This window comes from Hyperoodon ampullatus, assembly GCF_949752795.1.
Source record: "Hyperoodon ampullatus genome assembly, chromosome: 10".
NCBI lineage: Eukaryota > Metazoa > Chordata > Mammalia > Artiodactyla > Ziphiidae > Hyperoodon > Hyperoodon ampullatus.
The window spans coordinates 57,986,715-58,008,870 of NC_136923.1; the positions used below are offsets into that span (position 1 = coordinate 57,986,715).

The window sequence follows — 22,156 nt, forward strand, 5'->3', positions numbered from 1 at the left end:
AAGCCCCTGTAGGTTCATTCTTGGTAATGAATGTACCATTCTGGTAAGTAATTTTGATAATGAGGGAGGCTCTGCAGGTGTAGGGGTAGGGGGTATATGGGAAATCTCTGTACCTTCCTCTCAAATTTGTTGTAAACTTAAAACTGCCCTAAAAAATAGTCTTAAAAAAGAAGTAAAAGAAACACTGAAGGTTGGAATTGTGAAATTTCCATGGTCAGCTCACAAAAGGTAAAAATCAGTCTTTTAATTCAGTCAAGTACAATTTCTGGGACATCATCCTGCTACCCAGTCACACTATACTACTTGATCACAAACTTTGTTCTGACACAGGTAAGAGACTCATTCAGTGACAACTTATTGACCATCTGATGGATCCAGGGCTCTCTGCCAGATAAAGGTGAGGCAAAAGAAAGTGTAACCAGTAAAGTCTCAAGTAAGTGAAAGAAGGGCCTGAAATGTCACTCTGCCTGTCTCAGCTGGTCAGACTTTGAGGTCAGAGTCAGAATGGACTGAGTGGAGCCCTTGGAGAGGTGGAGAGGAGGTAGAAGTTTACTGGGCATCCAAAAGGGAGCATAACCAAGTCCCTGTGCCCTCAGAGCCCAGGATCCCAGGGATGGTAGCCCAGAGTCCATAGAATTCAGACTCTCTTGCTAGGTGCATGGGTTCAAATTCCAGCTCTGCCACTGCTGGACACAGGATGTCTGCCAAGTGGCTTCATCTCGGAACTTCAATTTCCTTACATATACAGTGGAGTTGTTGTGAGTAGTACATGAATTAGTACAGACAAATTTCCTAGAACTATGGTAGGTACATAGGAAGTGCCAGGTACATGTTAGCTGTTTCTATTATGTTTTACCTGAGGGAGAGAATAAAAGATAACAATAAAGCAGGATGGGGGGGGATAGAAAGTGTCAACTTGGGAACAGGTTATGTGGCTTGGATTTGGAAATGAGTCTTACATTTTTGAGACTTGGTCTTCCACAGGAAAGTGAACTCTATGTGTACTCATATATCCACCTGACATGTGTGATTAAAAAGAAACATGAAAATGAGCACTGAATAAAATAGATGGTTTTTCGTTTGGTAAAATGGTTGCTCATTCATATCTAGAAGTCAAACTTCCCTTCATCTCAGCTGAAATCTGCAACAGTCATAATAAAGGTCATGCACTCACGTCTGTGGGGGTGGCTCAACTCAGAGCTTATTCAATATTGTATTAGGAATAGTTATAGTTGAGAGGGAGTCTAGCTTCACAACCCTCAAGAGAGTCAAAGTGGCAAAATCACAATCAAATGGCACATATCTAGAAGAGAGACTAAGAAACCCTCCTACAAAAATTGAAATAAAACAAGAGGCAGAATGGATAAAGCACAGCAGCCATAACATTGATCCTGGGCCAGCAGGAAAAAGTTACCCAGTATATAATGTCTTTTGCATAAATGACAGGGAATTGTTAATTAATTTGAGAAAAGTGTGTCTGAAGTAATATTTAGTTACTAAGGTGATAAACATTTACCTAGAAAATTCACTTAGGCAGATAGAGAGCTGGATAAAGGGCACCAATAAGTGAAAGTTAGTATAGCATTCAGTTAACAGGGAAGACCCTGCCTGGCTTTAAATTCCTGCTCTGCCACCAGAGGTTTAAAACTCTGTGACTTGGACAAATTACTTAACCTCTATGGGCCTCGGTTCTGTCATCTGTGAAATGGGGACAGTAAAGGTAGTTGCCTTATAGCTTTGTTAGAAGAATTATATTAGTTAACGTATGGAAGCAATTAGAATGGTGCTGGCACAGGGTAAGCCCCATGTAAACATTTGCTTTTATTATTGTTGTTACTGTTACCAGATATGAGATCTTAGCCAAGTTACTGAAGCTCAGCACCTCAGTTCCTTCATCTGTGAGTTCTCCAACTCAACACAACCATCTCCTAGGTTTGTTTTAGTATTAAACAAATACATAAAAGTGCTTATAATTGTAAACCCAAAATAACATTAGGTGTAACAAATTAAAATGAAGACTATTTGTGACATTAAAAATAAAACCTTTTTTTCATTTTATGTCTAGTATTTGTCATCAGTGAACCAAAGTCAGTGAATATAAGCAAATGACTTAAAATAAGTGTGACAAGCTCTTCAAGCTGAAGTAATAGTAATATTACCAATGATAGTATTTACAACAGCTGTCATAATAACAACTTAGCTAGCTACGGACAGTTTTTTGTTTTGTTTGTGCCACACCACATGGCATGTGGGAATCTTAGTTCCCCGACCAGGGATCAAACCTGGGCCCAAGGCAGTGGAAGGGCAGAGTCTTAACCACTGGACCACCAGGGAATTCCCCTGGACAGTTTTAAAGGAGTTTCACTTTATTTTATTTAGTTCAAACTACCATCTTATAATGGGGATATAATTATGTCTATTTTTTGGTAAATGAGGAAACTAATAATCAGAGAGGCCCGGGGACTTTCTGAGGTCATTCAACAGGCAAGTAGAAACCAGGTCTCCTCCATCACTGCTGCTCCTTTCACCTGCATCCCAGCCATGTAACAGGAAGACTTCACAGTCCCAAGCCTGTTAGCTCTCATCAGTGGAGACCACAGCATTCATATAATGTGCGTGTGTGTGTGTGCTACACTTGACATAAATGTGAATACTCATTCCTGTAGGAAATGTTATTGTCCTATTGTGTATACTTGAGGTAGCCCATATTTAACACGAATATCTTATTTACCTTGTGGCTTCCCTGTGTTTATAAAGAGATTTTTGTCAAACCAACATTCTGTAATAACTAGATGCTGGTCAGCTGGGGCAAATGTATCATTTGCTGATAGTTTTTTTCATAATCTTTATTCTCCATCTATAAACAAAGATCCTCCAGTTATAGCTGGAGCTTCCCAATCACATTTCTCTTGGGATTTGTTTATTCATTCATTCATTCTTTCTTTCTTTCTTTCAGCAATCATTTACTGAATACTTCTTTTGTTATACTAGCAATGCTGTGCTGGATGTTGGGGATGAGCAAACTGGCTGTCATCCACATCTCTGACTAGTTTATAGTAAGCTAGAGGAGACATATGCATAGTTATTGAATTATTCCCTGAATCTGCCCCTTTATTAAGAGCTTCAAGGCAGGGAGGTCAGTGAAAATTTCCTTAAAGAATGAATACTTGAGTTGAGATGGGTGAGCCTTCCAGGGCTTTCTGCACTAATCTGGCCCTTGAGTCTAGGAATAAAGGTCTCAGGAGTGCAGGAAAAGCAGGCCTGGGGCAGGGACACATGGCCCAGGTCTGAGTGGAGCTGTTGGGGGCAGAGGCTTCATCTCACAGGACACCTCAAGTCCTCCTTACATTTGTTTTTATGCCGAGAGAAATGGGAAGCCCATGAAGGCTCAATTGGTCAGATTTGTACCATAAAAAGGGTGCTTTTGATGCTGTGTGGAGAACAGACTTCTTCTTGTTGGGAAGAGAGATAAATTGGAAGTTGGGAGTCCATTTAGGAAGTGGTTCCTGTAGTTCAGGTGGGCAATGATGAGGATGAGGGTGTTGGCAGTGAGGATGGAGAGAAGTGGGCAGACAGGGATTGTACTGAATAGAAAAATAGTGAGCTAATGAGTAAGGGCCTTAGGAAGAGGAATTGTCATTTTTCCAAGGTTCATGCCCAAGGGCTCTTCTTGAGTTGAGATTATTTGAGATTCTTCTGTTCTATGAGCTGGCCAAAGCCTTGGAGGCCACCATCAGCCCCAGCCCAGCCCATCTGCTCCCTATCTCCCCAAACCACTCTCAGGATCTGGCCTCCCTCCCTTTGTGCATCCCCTGGAGTATTCTTCCCCTGCCTCACCCATTCTCCTGGACCTGCTTCACAGCCCTGTCACATGTGCCTTTCCGTGGCTCTTTCTTCAGCCCACAGTGGTCTCTCGTTCCCTAAAATTCATTCAATTTATAATCTCCTTGGGAAACTAATTTTCTCTGCTTTTTGACATTTCTAGTGTTCTTATTTAATCCCTTGTATTAGGCCGAACCATAAGAAATTGTTCTTTTTTTTTTAAGGCCCAATATCAGCAGTTTCATGTTGTTTAACCTACATATTTCTCATTTCCCACACTTGCTGAGTTATGGATGGATGTTTTTGCAGCATCCAGTAGTGTCTTGTGTACAGTCAGCACACAATAAATTAAAAATACACTTAAGGGCTTCCCTGGTGGTGCAGTGGTTGAGAGTCCGCCTGCCGATGCAGGGGATGCGGGTTCGTGCCCTGGACCGGGAAGATCCCACGTGCTGTGGAGCAGCTGGGCCTGTGAGCCATGGCCGCTGAGCCTGTGCGTCTGGAGCTTGTGCTCCGCAACGGGAGAGGCCACAACAGAGGCCTGCGTACTGAAAAAAAAAAAAAAAATACACTTAAAAGAAATGTTATTAGATGAAACAAAAGTTATTCAGTGCCACCAATTATTAGGAACATCAGTGTGTTTACCCGGTGTTCTCTTTACTCTTTGAGGGTCTAGGGGATTGGGCTGAATCCATACTCACTTATTTATCATGACTTATTTCCATTATGGCTAACTTTGGGGAGAAGGCATTTTTTTTTTACCACGTCTTATTCAGTGCAGTATCATCAGTGCCTGGCATATATGAGGAGATCAAAAATTGTTTCTTGAAGGAATGAATAAATATTGTCACCTTTCTCTGTCTCACAGAAACAGAGAATTGAATGTAATCTTACTATGTTTGGAGGTCAATGAATAAAGAGAAATTTGGTGTGCTACTTTATTTATTTTCATTGACTGGTTAATATAAATTATTAATTATTATTAATTTGTAATAATAAATTATATTTAATTATTAAATTAATTTAATTATTATTTAATATAAAATTATTAATATAAATTAATATTAATTATTTCTTCATGCCATCTGGACCTTTTTTCCCCTTTACAATATCACTACTTAATACATGGGTCTTAGGTTCATTCTACCCTTTGTCACGAATAGACTTGGGTGAGCAGCCACACAAGGCATGAGCACAGACTATCACAAATATTGTGCAGTGGCAGTTGAGGGGGCCTCCAGGAAATCCATTCCTATCTGCAGGCATTACCCTTTATCACAAAAGATATGAGTTAAAATGGGAATACATCTTCAAAATAGGAACATGATAATGGTGCCTATTGTCATATATTCTAGTTGACTTTGTTTTTTTTTTTTTAATTAGTTTCTGCTTTATAACAAAGTGAATCAGTCATACATATATATCTGTTCCCACATCCCTTCCCTCGTGCATCTCCCTCCCTCCCACCCTCCCCATCCCACCCCTCCAGGTGGTCACAAAGCACCGAGCTGATCTCCCTGTGCTATGCGGCTGCTTCCCTCTATCTATCTACCTTACGTTTGGTAGTGTATATATGTCCATGCCTCTCTTTCGCTTTGTCACAGCTTACCCTTCCCCCTCCCCATATCCTCAAGTCCATTCTCAAGTAGGTCTGTGTCTTTATTCCCGTTTTACCCCTAGGTTCTTCATGACATTTTTTTTTTTAATTCCATATATATGTGTTAGCGTACGGTATTTGTCTTTCTCTTTCTGACTTACTTCACTCTGTATGACAGACTCTAGGTCTATCCACCTCATTACAAATAGCTCAGTTTCGTTTCTTTTTATGGCTGAGTAATATTCCATTGTATATATGTGCCACATCTTCTTTATCCATTCTTCCGATGATGGACACTTAGGTTGTTTCCAGCTCCGGGCTATTGTGAATAGAGCTGCAATGAACATTTTGGTACATGTCTCTTTTTGAATTATGGTTTTCTCAGGGTATATGCCTAGTAGTGGGATTGCTGGGTCATATGGTAGTTCTATTTTTAGTTTTTTAAGGAACCTCCATACTGTTCTCCATAGTGGCTGTACCAATTCACATTCCCACCAGCAGTGCAAGAGTGTTCCCTTTTCTCCACACCCTCTCCAGCATTTATTGTTTCTAGATTTCTTGATGATGGCCATTCTGACTGGTGTGAGATGATATCTCATTGTAGTTTTGATTTGCATTTCTCTAATGATTAATGATGTTGAGCATTCTTTCATGTGTTTGTTGGCAGTCTGTATATCTTCTTTGGAGAAATGCCTATTTAAGTCTTCTGCCCATTTTTGGATTGGGTTGTTTGTTTTTTTGCTATTGAGCTGCATGAGCTGTTTATAAATTTTGGAGATTAATCCTTTGTCAGTTGCTTCATTTGCAAATATTTTCTCCCATTCTGAGGGTTGTCTTTTGGTCTTGTTTATGGTTTCCTTTGCTGTGCAAAAGCTTTGAAGTCTCATTAGGTCCCATTTGTTTATCTTTGTTTTTATTTCCATTTCTCTAGGAGGTGGGTCCAAAAGGATCTTGCTGTGATTTATGTCATAGAGTGTTCTACCTATGTTTTCCTCTAAGAGTTTGATAGTTTCTGGCCTTACATTTAGGTCTTTAATCCATTTTGAGCTTATTTATGTGTATGGTGTTAGGGAATGATCTAGTCTCAAACTTTTACATGTCCCTGTCCAGTTTTCCCAGCACCACTTATTGAAGAGGCTGTCCTTTCTCCACTGTACATTCCTGCCTCCTTTATCAAAGATAAGTTGGCCATATGTGCGTGGGTTTATCTCTGGGCTTTCTATCCTGATCCACTGATCTATCTTTCTGTTTTTATGCCAGTACCACACTGTCTTAATTACTGTAGCTTTGTAGTATAGTCTGAAGTCAGGCAGCCTGATTCCTCCAGCTCCGTTTTTCGTTCTCAAGATTGCTTTGGCTATTCGGGGTCTTTTGTTTTTCCAAACAAATTTTGAAATTTTTTGTTCTAGTTCTGTGAAAAATGTCAGTGGTAGTTTGATAGGGATTGCATTGAATCTGTAGATTGCTTTGGGTAGTAGAGTCATTTTCACAATATTGATTCTTCCAATCCAGGAGCATGGTATATCTCTCCATCTATTTGTATCATCTTTCATTTCTTTCATCAGTGTCTTATAATTTTCTGCATACAGGTCTTTTGTCTCCTTAGGTAGGTTTATTCCTAGATATTTTATTCTTTTTGTTGCAATGGTAAATGGGAGTGTTTTCTTGATTTCATTTTCAGATTTTTCATCATTAGTGTACAGGAATGCCAGAGATTTCTGTACATTAATTTTGTATCCTGCTACTTTACCAAATTCATTGATTAGCTCTAGTAGTTTTTCGGTAGCATCTTTAGGATTCTCTATGTATAGTATCATGTCATCTGCAAACAGTGACAGCTATACTTCTTCTTTTTCAATTTGGATTCCTTTTATTTCCTTTTCTTCTCTGATTGCTGTGGCTAAAACTTCCAAAACTATGTTGAATAAGAGTGGTGAGAGTGGGCAGCCTTGTCTTATTCCTGATCTTAGTGGAAATGGTTTCAGTTTTTCACCATTGAGGACAATGTTGGCTGTGGGTTTGTCATATATGGCCTTTATTATGTTGAGGAAAGTTCCCTCTATGCCTACTTTCTGCAGGGTTTTTATCATAAATGGGTGTTGAATTTTGTCGAAAGCTTTCTCTGCATCTATTGAGATGATCATATGGTTTTTCTCCTTCAACTTGTTAATATGGTGTATCACATTGATTGATTTGCGTATATTGAAGAATCCTTACATTCCTGGAATAAACCCCACTTGATCATGGTGTATGATCCTTTTAATGTGCTGTTGGATTCTGTTTGCTAGTATTTTGTTGAGGATTTTTGCATCTATGTTCATCAGTGATATTGGCCTGTAGTTTTCTTTCTTTGTGACATCCTTGCCTGGTTTTGGTATCAAGGTGATGGTGGCCTCGTAGAATGAGTTTGGGAGTGTTCCTTCCTCTGATATTGTTTGGAAGAGTTTGAGAAGGATGGGTGTTAGCTCTTCTCTAAATGTTTGATAGAATTCGCCTGTGAAGCCATCTGGTCCTGGGCTTTTGTTTGATGGAAGATTTTCAATCACAGTTTCAATTTCAGTGCTTGTGATTGGTCTATTCATATTTTCTATTTCTTCCTGATTCAGTCTTGGTAGGTTGTGCATTTCTAAGAATTTGTCCGTTTCTTCCAGGTTGTCCATTTTATTGGCATAGAGTTGCTTATAGTAATCTCTCATGATCTTTTGTATTTCTGCAGTGTCAGTTGTTACTTCTCCTTTTTCATTTCTAATTCTACTGATTTGAGTCTTCTCCCTTCTTTTCTTGATGAGTCTGGCTAATGGTTTGTCAATTTTGTTTATCTTCTCAAAGAACCAGCTTTTAGTTTGGTTGATCTTTGCTATCGTTTCCTTCATTTCTTTTTCATTTATTTCTGATCTGATCTTTATGATTTCTTTCCTTCTGCTAACTTTGGGGGTTTTTTGTTCTTCTTTCTCTAATTGCTTTAGGTGCAGGGTCAGGTTGTTTACTCGAAATGTTTCCTGTTTCTTAAGGTGGGATTGTATTGCTATACACTTCCCCCTTAGAACTGCTTTTGCTGCGTCCCATAGGTTTTGGGTCGTCGTGTCTCCATTGTCATTTGTTTCTAGGTATTTTTAAATTTCCTCTTTGATTTCTTCAGTGATCACTTCGTTATTGAGTAGTGTATTGTTTAGCTTCCATGTGTTTGTATTTTTTACAGATCTTTTCCTGTAATTGATGTCTAGTGTCATAGCATTGTGGTCGGAAAAGATACTTGATACAATTTCAATTTTCTTAAATTTACCAAGGCTTGATTTGTGACCCAAGATATGATCTATCCTGGAGAATGTTCCATGAGCACTTGAGAAAAATGTGTATTCTGTTGTTTTTGGATGGAATGTCCTATAAATATCAACTAAGTCCATCTTGTTTAATGTATCATTTAAAGCTTGTGTTTCCTTATTTATGTTCATTTTGGGTGATCTGTCCATTGGTGAGAGTGGGGTGTTAAAGTCCCCTACTATGATTGTGTTACTGTCGATTTCCCCTTTTATGGCTGTTAGTATTTGCCTTATGTATTGAGGTGCTCCTATGTTGGGTGCATAAATATTTACAATTGTTATATCTTCTTCTTGGATCGATCCCTTTATCGTTATGTAGTGTCCTTCTTTGTCTCTTCTAATAGTCTTTATTTTAAAGTCTATTTTGTCTGATATAAGAATTGCTACTCCAGCTTTCTTTTGATTTCCATTTGCATGGAATATCTTTTTCCATCCCCTTACTTTCAATCTGTATGTGTCTCTAGGTCTGAAGTGGGTCTCTTGTAGACAGCATATATATGGGTCTTGTTTTTGTATCCATTCAGCCACTCTGTGTCTTTTGGTGGGAGCATTTAGTCCATTTACATTTAAGGTAATTATTGATACGTATGTTCCTATTCCCATTTCCTTAATTGCTTTGGGTTCGTTATTGTAGGTATATTCCTTCTGCTGTGTTTCTTGCCTAGAGAAGTTCCTTTAGCATTTGTTGTAAAGCTGGTTTGGTGGTGCTGAACTCTCTCAGCTTTTGCTTGTCTGTAAAGTTTTAATTTCTCCATCAAATCTGAATGAGATCCTTGCTGGGTAGAGTAATCTTGGTTGCAGGTTTCTCTCCTTCATCACTTTAATTATGTCCTGCCACTCCCTTCTGGCTTGTAGAGTTTCTGCTGAGAGATCAGCTGTTAACCTGATGGGGATTCCCTTGTGTGTTATTTGTTGTTTTTCCCTTGCTGCTTTTAATATGATTTCTTTGTGTTTAATTTTTGACAGTTTGATTAATATGTGTCTTGGCGTATTTCTCCTTGGATTTATTCTGTATGGGACTCTCTGTGCCTCCTGGACTTGATTAACTATTTCCTTTCCCATATTAGGGAAGTTTTCAACTATAATCTCTTCAAATATTTTCTCAGTCCCTTTCTTTTTCTCTTCTTCTTCTGGAACCCCTATAATTCGAATGTTGGTGCATTTAATGTTGTCCCCGAGGTCTCTGAGACTGTCCTCTGTTCTTTTCATTCTTTTTTCTTTATTTTGCTCTGCATCAGTTATTTCCACTATTTTATCTTCCACCGCACTTATCCGTTCTTCTGCCTCAGTTATTCTGCTATTGATCCCATCTAGAGTATTTTTCATTTTATTTATTATGTTTTTAATCGATGCTTGATTCATCTTTAGTTCTTCTAGGTCCTTGTTAACTGTTTCTTGCATATTGTCTATTCTATTTCCAAGATTTTGGATCTTGGAAATAGAATCTTGGATCAGCTTTACTATCTTTATTCTGAATTCTTTTTCAGGTAGACTGCCTATTACCTCTTCATTTGTTAGGTCTGGTGGGTTTTTATATTGCTCCTTCACCTGCTCTGTGTTTTTCTGCCTTCTCATTTTGCTTATGTTACTGTGTTTGGGGTCTCCTTTTTGCAGGCTGCAGATTCGTAGTTCCCGTTGTTTTTGGTGTCTGTCCCCCGTGGCTAAGGTTGTTTCAGTAGGTTGTGTAGGCTTCCTGGTGGGGGGGACTAATTCCTGTGTTCTGGTGGTTGAGGCTTGATCTTATCTTTCTGGTGGACAGGTCCACGTCTGGTGGTGTGTTTTGGGGTGCCTGTGGCCTTATTATGTTTTTAGGTAGCCTCTCTGCTAATGGGTGGGGTTGTGTTCCTGCCTTGCTAGTTGCTTGGCATAGGGTGACCAGCACTGTAGCTTGCTGGTCGTTGACTGAAGCTGGGTGCTGGTGTTGAGATGGAGATCCCTGGGAGATTTTCGCCGCTTGATATTATGTGGAGCTGGGAGGTCTCTTGTGGACCCGTGTCCTGAAGTTGGCTCTCCCACTTCAGAGGCACAGCACTGACTCCTGGCTGCAGCACCGAGAGCCTTTCATCCACCCGGCTCAGAATAACAGTGAGAAAAAGTAGAAAGAAAGAATTAGTAGAAGAAAGAACGAGAGAGGGAAAGAAAGGAAGAAGGCAAGAAAGGAAGGAAGGAAGGAAGAAAGAAAGAAAGGAGGGAGGGAGGGAGGAAGGATGGAAAGAAAGAAGGAAAGAAAGGAGGGAAGGAGGGAGGAATGAAAGCAAAAGGAAGAGTGAATGGAAGAAGGGAGGGAGGGAGGGAGGAAGGAAAGAAAGAAAGAAAGACAGGAGCGAGGGAGGGAGGAAGGAAAGAAAAAGAAATTGGAAAGAAGAAGGGTGGGAGGGAGGGAGGGAGGAAAGAAAAAGAAAGAAGGAAAGGAGGAGCGGAGGGAGGGAGGGAGGAAGGGAAGGGAGGAAAAAAAGAAAGAGCAGGTAAAGTAAAATAGAATAAAGTATGAAATATAGTAGCGTTATTAAAATTAAAAAGTAATTATTGAAAAAAAACACGGACCGATAGAACCCTGGGACATATGGTGGAAGCAAAGCTATACAGAGAGAATCTTACACAGAAGATTACACATACACATTCACAAAAAGAGAGCAGGGGGAAAAATCAAAAATCTTGCTCTCCAAGTCCACCTCCTCAATTTGGGATAATTCGTTGTAAAAAGAGGAAAAGTGCGAGAAGTCTGAAATCTTGCTAAGTCCACCTCCTTAATTTGGGATAATTCGTTGTAAAAAGAGGAAAAAGGGGGGAAAGTCTTAAATCTTGTCCTCAAAGTCCACTTCCTCAATTTGGGATGATTCGCTGTCCATTCATGCACTCCACAGACGCAGGGCACATCAAATGGACCGTGGAGCTTTAATCCGCTGCCTCCGAGGCTGCACAGAGAGATTTCCCTGTCTCTGCTCTCACAGCTCCCGGGTCTCAGCCTTGGACCTGGCCCCGCCTCTGCGCGTAGGTCGCCCGGAGGGCGTCCGTTCTTCGCTCAGACAGGAAGGGTTTAAAGGAGCCGCTGATTCGGGGGCTCTGGCTCACTCAGGCAGAGGGGAGGGAGGGGCGCGCAGTGTGGGGCGGGTCTGCGGCGGCAGAGGCCGGCGTGACGTTGCAGCAGCCCGTGGCGCTCCGTGCGCCCTCCCGGGAAAGCCGTCCCCGGGTCCCGGGACCCCGGTAGTGGCGGGGTGCACAGGCCCCCCGGAAGGCGGGGCGGACAGTGACCCGCGCTCGCACACAGGCCCCGCGGCGGCGGCCGGCGGCGGCGGCGGCCGGGAACAGTTTCCATTTTAACGGCCATCAAGTGGAAAGGATTTTGTTTTTTATCCTAAAGGCAATTGCCTATTTCTTCTGATTCTGGTGAGTTTGTTTACTGTTTAATTAAGTGAAACATTTCCAGACAGTTATCTATTTTCACTCTTCCAGCTCACAGAGTAGAAGCTGATCTTAAACTGATAAAACTATTAGAGGATTATTTCCTGTTCACACACTGGGTCAATGAAATTACAGAGATTAAACAAGGGAATAAGACAGAGTGTTTAGCAGGGTTTGATTGTGGGAGATATCATCTAGCATCAGAAGCCTATGAGCTTTTCCACACATTTTCATGTACTAATCACTGTGACTTTCATGTCCTTGTTTCTAAAATGGTCTGGAGCTATGGTTTGAGCAGAATTTGAAGCTGACAGGCCAGTGTGTCTATGTGGAATTTTCCCTCTGTCCTTCAGGGAAAAATAAAGTTAGATTATATTTATTTTGACTGGATTTCCATTTATTTTAGAACTTTTGGGGCTTTTTAATATCTATATATGAAAAGTACTTGGATCTCTTGCTTTTGAAAAATTATGTACAAATCATCCAATCTTCCTCTTTTCCTCCCTACTCCTCCCTTTGTTCCTTCCTTTTTTCTTTCTTTCTTTTAAACAGATGCTAAATCATCTCTCTATCTGAATATCTCACAAAACATAGTTTAAAGTTCCTAAGTGGGTTTTTCTTTGCTTGTAGTAGAATCCTATATCTGGGATAGCCTCTTTTATCTTTAGTAGTTTTCAGTCTGAGATTGGACATAGTAAGCATTCAATAAATATTTGTTGAAGGAATGAAGCCATGGTGCTAGGTCCTGGACACAATCCTAAAATATTGATATTGTGCTTTTTCTGGTGTGCATCTGTGATGAGAGCCTCACTTTTCAGCTCTTAGTTCCAGCTCAACTATTTGTCATAAGTATGACAACAATATTGGGAAAATAATTTTTAAATCATTAGATAAACTGTGTCTGTTCATTTCACGAAATTAAATTTCACTAGATTTTGTTGCAGTAAAATACCCATTGGCACATTCCTTTTGCCTCTAAATACCTCTGAAACACTTGGATTTTGACCATCAATTTCATAATACATTGAGGCATGCAATTATAGGACAATAATGCATGATTTTTCATGCCTGAAAAACACTCTGAAGTCAAGCAGTAGCACTGAAGCGCAACTGGGAAATTTTACATCCAATCAAGAATTAAACCAGTAGTACATTTAATTTTGTATTTGCTATGTAATTGAAAGTATGAATATCTTCAACTTTCTTTTTGTTTCTATTCTAAAACAATTTAGTCAGAAATTGATTAAGGAAAAGGGGTAAACAAATTAATTGTTCTCCATTGGTGAACTCATAATAACCTCTTGAGTAGGAGTGGGAAATAGTATTAAAATTTATCCTAGGAAGGGTGACCAACCATAATGACTACAAAGCCTAATTCAGAAGAGCGAGATGCCTATTGGGTTGTGTTCCCAGGCTGGTAGCCTCACTGACTGGATTGTTAAAAAACAAAATTCAATTGAGTACATTTTAAAGCTGTTATTGGCTTTATTCAGTGAGTCATGAATGGGCAGCATTCGATCTAGCAGATAGAAAGGAGCTCTGAGGAACTGTACAAATGAAAGACTTTTATAGGCAGAAGAGGGCAGGAACAAGGAAGTTATTCTTCATGAGGAGTTAGTCAAAAAAGGGATTGGTTATTTCAAGGTTGCTTTTCCTAAAGAGGATAGAGGGTTTTATCAGGCAGCTTACCTAACTAGTGCTGATCAGGAGATTCCTGATTGGCTAGTTTAAGTTTCCATTTCTGGGAGAGACGAAACTGTAATTAAGTTAAGTTTGGTGACCCAAAGATTAGCATAAACAACTCCATTTTGATTGTGCCCATTGTCTTATTTTTAACAGAATGTTTGAGTGAGTTCAGGGGCTGTGCAAGACTGACCCAATTCTTGCAGAAGAGGTTATGACTAGAGTTGACCCACATGGGGATTCAGCTCGAAAACTAGGAATTCTGGAAACCCAAGGACATTTTATGTGTTGCCCTGACACTGTAATGCTTATTTGCAAGTGGGTGGAGCTTTCTCTGGGATTTTTAGGGGCATGACCCATGATGAGAGAGGAACTCCCTGAAGTAACAGCATACTCTACTGTTAAGGAAACTTGCCAAGAAAGACAAGTAAGATGGCATAAAAGTGTCAGTTGGACTTCAAGTATTTGCTTATGTATATTTTGGAAACCCCAAATCGGGGCACTTTTCCTGACAAGCAGAACAATACTTGTTGGGGTAATGGGTCAGAATATTTGAAATCAATAATGACTCAGAAAATATAGGCTAAGGTACTACTATAATTATAAGCTATGCCCTAAGTATATTCAAAGGCCTTTGAATGATAAATAGTAAGTGTTATTCATATTAGCATTTATATTACTGTATTACAAATAAATGTTAGTTTGTGCATATTTAAATAAATGTTATAAGTGAATTTTGCCTGCATTAATTGAGAATATTTTGGAGCACATAACCCAACTAAAGTTTTTCCTTCTAGTTTACTTTGAAAGGAATGTGATGTTAATTCTGGGGCATTGATGTTTTACAATGCCTGATCAAGACAAAAAAGTGAAGACCACAGAAAAATCAACTGATAAAAAACAACAAAGAATCATCACCAGGTAACTCACTGCTGAGTCTTTGCTAATTATTAACTCAGGCAGTGGCCAGCAACCAGATTTAATGGCTTTTTGAGAAATAGGGCAGATCCTTGACAACTGCTGCTCTGGGGTACAGTGTTTACTGAAATGTTTGTGCATTTCTAGAGTTCTACAGAAACGTTTAGCATGTATATGTTTCAGTCTATAAAAGCAGGCCTCCAAGTGGCAGTGCTCCATGTTACTAGTGGGTAACATGACTAGTTCACCTGGAGTCTTCTGTTGGTTGACACTGTGTTATTCTTTCTTTTTTTTTTTAACATCTTTATTGGAGTATAATTGCTTTACAATGTCATGTTAGTTTCTGCTGTATAACAAAGTGAATCAGCTATATGTATACACATATCCCCATATCCCCTTGTGTTATTCTTTCTCCTAGGGACTATTCAGATCTTAAAAGGCTTCTGTGCCTTTTGAACGTTCAGTCAAGCAAACAACAGGTAGTGTTTTCAAAGGATGTGCGTCCATTAACGACAGAAATCACGTTTCCAAAGGGATCCATTTAACATCATATGAACGATAAGTCTATTTTTCTTTGTTCTTTCTTATGTTTTGTCTTTCTTCTAGCTGTTTCTTTCATACCTGGTTCAGGTTCAGGATGCAAGACTCTGTATCCACAGCCTTTTCATTCTTTTGCTCTCATGCCTGGGGCCCGCTTTATCCTCTGTTCAGTGCCATGTGTCCTAATCAGCAAAAGCATTTCAGTATAGAAACAGAGCTCTCTTCTTTTGAATGCCCAATGTTTGACACTGCAGAGCCCTAGGGAAGTTGATTTCTCCAAAACACTGTTCATCACCTTTCCCTTCGTCTCCCCTTCCCCACTTCTCAGGCTGCCCACTTGCTACAGCACCACTTTTGATGCTTGCTGCAAATTATATCTCACCAAAAACAGGGGGAAGGAAGGAGTGAGTTTGGGCTATTTTTACAATAGCATTTTTATTTTTTTAATAGACAGAGAAAGAATGGTACTGCTGCTTGAATTTATCTCTAAATGTTTCTTTTTGGTTTAGCTTCTGTAAGACTTTAGAGAGTCGAGAGATTAGAGGCTATCCATGGAGGTTTAGGGAATAACACAGAAATGCGAATAATAATGAAGACAGCTTATTTAGCACAGTAAATTAGTAAATGTCAGGGATGGGATTTGAACCCCGGGAGCCAGACTCCAAAGTCAACTGTGGTATACTTGTTAAGTAAATTTGTTTATGAGCTCATGTGGTAATACAGCCCTACTGGCTTTTGTTATATCCACTAAACTTACCAGAGAACTACAGCATTTACAAAATTTTTTTTATTGAAGTATAGTTGATTTACAATATTATATTAGTTTCAGTGGTACAACATAATGATTCAATCTTTTTAAGATTATACTCCATTTATAGTTATTGTAAAATATTGGCTATGTTCCCTGTGCTGTACAATATATCCTTGTAGCTTATTTATTTTACACATAGTAGTTTGTACCTCTTAATCCACTACCCCTATATCACCCCTCCTCACTTCCCTTTCCCCTCTGGTAACTACTAGTTTATTCTCTGTGAGTCTGTTTCTGTTTTGTTATACATATTCGTTTGTTTATTTTTTAGATTCCACATATAAGTGATAACATACAGGATTTGTCTTTCTCTGATTTATTTCACTAAGGTTAATAATTTCTAGGTCCAACCATATTGTTGCAAATGGCAATATTTCATTCTCTTTTATGGCTTAGTGAATTCCATTGTGTGCGTGTGTGTGTGTGTGTGTGTGTGTGTGTCTATGATATACATGTGATATGTATATCATCTACATAGTTCTGTTGATGGGCACTTAGGTTGCTTCCATATTATGGCTATTGTAAATAATACTGCTATGAACATCAGGGTGCACGTAACTTTTCAAACTGGTGTTTTTGTTTTCCTTGGATATATACCCAGGAGTGGAATTACGGGATCATATGGTAGTTCTATCTTTAGTTTTTTGAGGAACCTCCATACTGTTTTCCATAGTGGCTGCACCAGTTTACATTCCCACCAGCAGCGTTCACTTTTCTCCACATCCTTGCCAACATTTGTTATTTGTTGTCTTTGTGATGAGAGCCATTCTGATGGGTGTGATGTGATATCTCATTGTGGTTTTGATTTGCATTTCCCTGATGATTAGCAAGGTTGAACATCTTTTCATGTCCCTGTTGGCCATCTGTATGTCTTCTTTGCAAAAATGTCTATTCAGGTCTTCTGCCCATTTTTTAATCAGATTGTTTGTTTTTTTGATATTGATTTGTATTAGCTATTTATATATTTTAGATATTAGCCCCTTACTGGTCATCATCATTTGTGAATATTTTCTCCCATTCAGTAGGTTGGCTTTTCATTATGTTGATGGTTTCTTTGCTATGCAAAAGCTTTTAAGTTTAATTATATCCCATTTGTTTAGTTTTGCTTTTGTTTCCTTTGCTTTAGGAGACAGAACCAAAAAAATACTGCTACAGGTTATGTCAAGGAGTGTTTTCTTCTAGGAGTTTTATGGTTTCCAGTCTTACATTTGGGTCTTTGATCCATTTTGAGTTTGTTTTTGTATATAGTGTGAGAAAATGTTCTAATTTCATTCTTTTACATGTACCTGTTCAGTTTTCCCAACACCACTTATTGAAGAGACTGTCTTTTCCCCATTGTATATTCTTGCCTCCTTTGTCATAGATTAATTGACTGTAAGTTTGTGGGTTCTTTTCTGGGCTCTTGATCTATATGTCTTTTTTGGTGCCAATACCATACTGTTTTGATCACTTGTAGCTTTGTAGTACAGTTTGAAGTCAAGGAGTTTGATCCCTCCAGCTTTGTTCTTTTTTCTCAAGATTGCTTTGGCTATCCAGGGTCTTTTGTGGTTCCATACAAATTTTAGGATTATTTGTTCTAGTTCTGTGAAAAATATCATAGGTGTTTTTTTTTGTTTTTTTTTATTTATTTATTTATTTATTTTTGGCTGTGTTGGGTCTTCGTTTCTGTGTGAGGGCTTTCTCCAGTTGCGGCAAGCGGGGGCCACTCTTCATCGCGGTGCGTGGGCTTCTCACTGTCGCGACCTCTCCTGTTGTGGAGCACAGGCTCCAGACGCACAGGCTCAGTAGTTGTGGCCCGCGGGCCCAGTCGCTCTGCGGCATGTGGGATCTTCCCAGACCAGGGCTCGAACCCGCGTCCCCTGCACTGGCAGGCAGACTCTCAACCACTGCGCCACCAGGGAAGCCCTATCATAGGTGTTTTGATAGGGTTTCCACTAACTCTGTAGATTGCTTGGGTAGTATGGACATTTTAATGATATTAATTCTTAAAATCCACAAACACAGGATATCTTTTCATTTCTTTGTGGTGTCTTCAATTTCCTTCATCAGTGTCATATAGTTGTTTTTTTTTTAACATCTTTATTAGAGTATAATTGCTTTAAAATGGTGTGTCAGTCTCTGCTCTATAACAAAGTGAATCAGCCATTCACATACATATGTCCCCACATCTCCCCCCTCTCTCATCTCCCCCCCTCCCACCCTCCCCATCCCACCCCTCCAGGTGGTCACAAAGCACCGAGCTGATCTCCCTGCTATGCAGCTGCTTCCCACCAGCTATCTATTTTACGTTTGGTAGTGTATATATGTCCATGCCACTCTCTCACTTTGTCTCAGCTTACCCTTCCCCCTCCCCATGTCAATGTCATATAGTTTTTAGAGTATAAGTCTTTTACCTCCTCAGTTAAGTTTATTTCTATGTATTTTATTCTTTTGGATGCAATTTTAAATGGGATTGTTTTCTTGCTTTCTCTTTCTGATTGTTCATTATTAGTGTATGGAAAAGCAACATTTTTTGTATATTAATCTTGTATCTTGCAACTTTACTGAATTCATTTATTAGTTCCAATAGTTTTTGGTTGGAGACTCTAGGGTTTTATATATATATAGTATCATGTTATCTGCAACTACTGACAGTTTTACTTCTTCCCTTCCAATTGGGATGCCTTTTATTTCTTTTTCTTGTTTGATTGCTGTGGCTAGAACTTCTAATACTGTGTTAAATGCATGTGAGGAGAGTGGACATCTTTGTCTTGTTTGTGATTTTAGAGGAAAAGCTTTCAGCTTTTCACCATTGAGTATGATGTTAGGTGTGGGTTTGTCATATATGATCTTTATTATGTTGAGTTATGTTCCCTGTACCAACTTTGATGAGAGTTTTTATCATGAATGGATGTTGAATTTTGTCAGATGCTTTTTCTGAGTCTATTGAGGTGATCATGTGAATTTTATCCTTCCTTTTGTTAATGGGGTGTATCACATTAGTTGATTTGCAGATATCCTTGTGACCCTGGAATAAATCCCAGTTGATCATGGTGTATGACCCTTTTATGTATTATTGAATTTGGTTTGCTAATATTTTGTTGAGAATTTTTGCATTTATCTTCATCAGAAATATTGGCCTGTATGTTTCTTTTTTTGTAGTGTCTCTGTCTGGTTTTGGAATCAGAATAATGATGGCCTTGTAGAATGAATTTTGGAGTGTTTCCTCCTCTTCAATCTTTGGTAGTAGATTGAAAAGGATAGGCATTAGCTCTTTTTTGAAAGTTTGGTAGAATTCCCTCATGAACCTGTTTGGTCCTGGACTTTTGTTGGCAGAGAATTGTTTAAACTACTAATTCAATTTCACTACTAGTGATCTGTATGTTCAGGTTGTCAATTTCCTCCTCATTCGGTCTTGGAAGATTGTATATTTCTAGAAATATATCCATTTCTTCTAGGATTTCCAATTTGTTTGCATATAACTGTTTGAAGTATTCTCTTTAGATTTTTTGTATCTCTTTGATATTGGTTGTTATTTCTCCTCTTTCACTTCTTATTTTGTTTATTTGAATCCTCTCTCTTTTATTCTTGATGGGTCTGGCTAAAGGCTTATCAATTTTATCTTTTCAAAAAAAAACCAGCATTGGATTCATTGATGTTTTCTATTGTTTTTTTGGTCACTATTTTATTTATTTTCTCTCTGATCTTTATTATTTCCTTCCTTCTGCTGACTTTGGGCCTTGTTTCTTCTTTTTCTAATTCCTATAGATGAATTGTTAGGTAGTTTATCTGAGTTTTTCTTGTTTCTTGAGATAGGCCTGTATCACTATAAACTTCCCACTTCAAACTGCTTTTGCTGCATCCTATATAGATTTTGGAAAATTGTGTTTTTATTTTCATTTGTCTCAAGGTATTTTCTAATTTCCTCTGATTTTTTTTTTTTAGTGACCCATTGATTTTTTTAGTAACATGTTGTTTACTCTCCAGTGTTCGTTTTTCTATTTTTCTTCCTATAATTGATATCTAGTTTCAAACCATTGTGGTTAGAAAAAATGCTTGATATAATTTCTATCCTCTTAAATTCGTTGAGACTTGTTTTGTGGATTAGCATGTGATCTATCCTGGAGAATGTCCCATGTGTAGTTGAAAATAACATATATTCTACTGTTTTTGGATGAAATGTCCTGTATATATCTATTAAGTCCAACTGATCTAATGTGTGATTAAGACCACTGTTTCCTTATTGATTTTCTCTCTGGGTGATCTGTCCATTGATGTAAGTGAGGTGTTAAAGTCCCCACTGTACAGTAATATAGTCCCTTACTGTTACTGTATTCTTGTTAACTTCTCCTTTTATGCCTGTTAGTATTTGCTTTATATATTTATGTTCATCTATAATAGGTGCGTATGTGTTAACGAATTTTTATCCATTTCTTGTATTGATCCCTTTTATCGTAATGCTCTTCTTTGTCTTTTGTTGTAGACTTTGTTTTAAAGTCTACTCTGTCTGATATGAGTGTTGCTACAACAGCTTTCTTGTCGTTTCCATTTGCATGAAATATTTTTTTCCATCCCTTCACTTTCAGTCTGTTGGTGTCTGTAGCTCTGAAGTGCATTTCTTCACTAAGCAGCATATAGATGGGTCTTGTTTTTTTATCCTGTCAGCCACCATATGTCTTTTGGTTGGGGCACTTAGTCCATTGACTTTTAAAGTGATTATTGATAGGTGTGTACTTATTGTCATTTTGTTCATTGTTTGCTGGTTGTTTTGGTAGTTCTTCTCTGTTCTTCTTTTTGTTTCTTTCCCTACGGTTTGATGGTTTTCTTTAGTAGTATATTTGTGTTACTTTCTCTCTTGTTTTTGTGTACCTATTGTAGGTTTTTGATTTGTGGTTACCATGGGGTTTATATATATGTTGACTTATAACTATATCTACTTGTTTTAAACTGATAATTATTTAAGTTCAAACACATTCTAAAAGATCTACATTTTTTACTCCCCTCCCCCATGTTGTGTCTTTTTGATGTCATCTTCATGTTTATCCCTTAACAGTTTGTTGTAGTTATAGTTGATTATACAACTTTTTTCAAATCTTTCTACTAGCTTATTTAAGTGGTTGATCCACAGCCTATACTATATATTTGCCTTTACTAGTGGAATTTTTTTCTTTCCTCGAAATTCTTACTTCTTGTTGTAGCCTTTTCTTTGCCACTTAAAGAAGACCCTTTAACACTTCTTGTAGGGTCATTTTAGTACTGATGAACTCTGTTAATTTTTGCTTGTCTGAAAAGCTCTTTATCTCTCCTTCAATCATGAATAATAACCTTGCTGGGTAGAGTATCCTAGGTTTTAGATTTTTCTACTTTCAGCTCTTTAAATATATCTGCCACTCCCTCCTGGCCTGCAAAGTTTCTGCAGAAAAATCAGCTGATAGCCTTATGGGGGTTCCCTTGTATGTGACTGTATTTTTCTCTTGCTGCCTTTTGAATTCTCTCTTTCTCTTGAACTTTTGCCATTTTAATTATGATATGCCTTGGTGTAGGTTTCTTTGGGTTCATCTTGTTTGGGACCCTCTGTGCTTCTCATACCTGAATATCTGTTCTTTCTAAAGGTTTGGGAAGTTTTCAGCCATAATTTTATCAAATACATTTTTGACCCCTGTCTCTCGCTCTTCTCCTTCTGGGATCTCTATAATGCAGATGTTAGTATGCTTGATGTTTGTCCTAGAGGTCCCTTATTCAATTGTCACTTTTTAAATTTGCTTTACTTTTTGCTGTTCTGATTGGGTGATTTCTATTATTCTATCTTCCAGATCACTTATACATTCTTGTGTATTGTCTAGTCTGTGGTTTATTACTTGTATTGTGTTTTTCATTTCAGGTATTGTCGTCTTCAGCTCTGACTGGTTCTGTTTTATATTTTCTAGTTTTTTTGTTAAAATACTCACTGTGTTCATCTATTCTTTTCCCCCGTGAAATTACATGAAACAGTTACCTAATCCGGTCTTGAAGGCATGTCCTTGTGTGGGAGCATACCTGTGCAGTCTGTGTGTGCCCAGTGGCTTTGGTGGGAGAGCTGGATCT

The 22,156-nt window shown here is 38.5% G+C and overlaps 1 protein-coding gene across 1 annotated transcript in view; it reads left to right on the forward strand.

The window, feature by feature from the left end:
• Positions 1–336: 336 nt before the first annotated feature.
• Positions 337–22,156, forward strand: part of NEK10 (NIMA related kinase 10) — a gene marked incomplete at its 3' end in the record, with an annotated part of 125,713 nt that continues 103,893 nt past the window's right edge. Inside the window, 3 exon segments of the mRNA XM_079712624.1 lie at positions 337–397; positions 14,622–14,745; positions 15,161–15,221. Of these exon segments, the coding sequence (XP_079568750.1) occupies positions 14,672–14,745; positions 15,161–15,221 (135 nt within the window). The 5' untranslated portion in view covers positions 337–397; positions 14,622–14,671.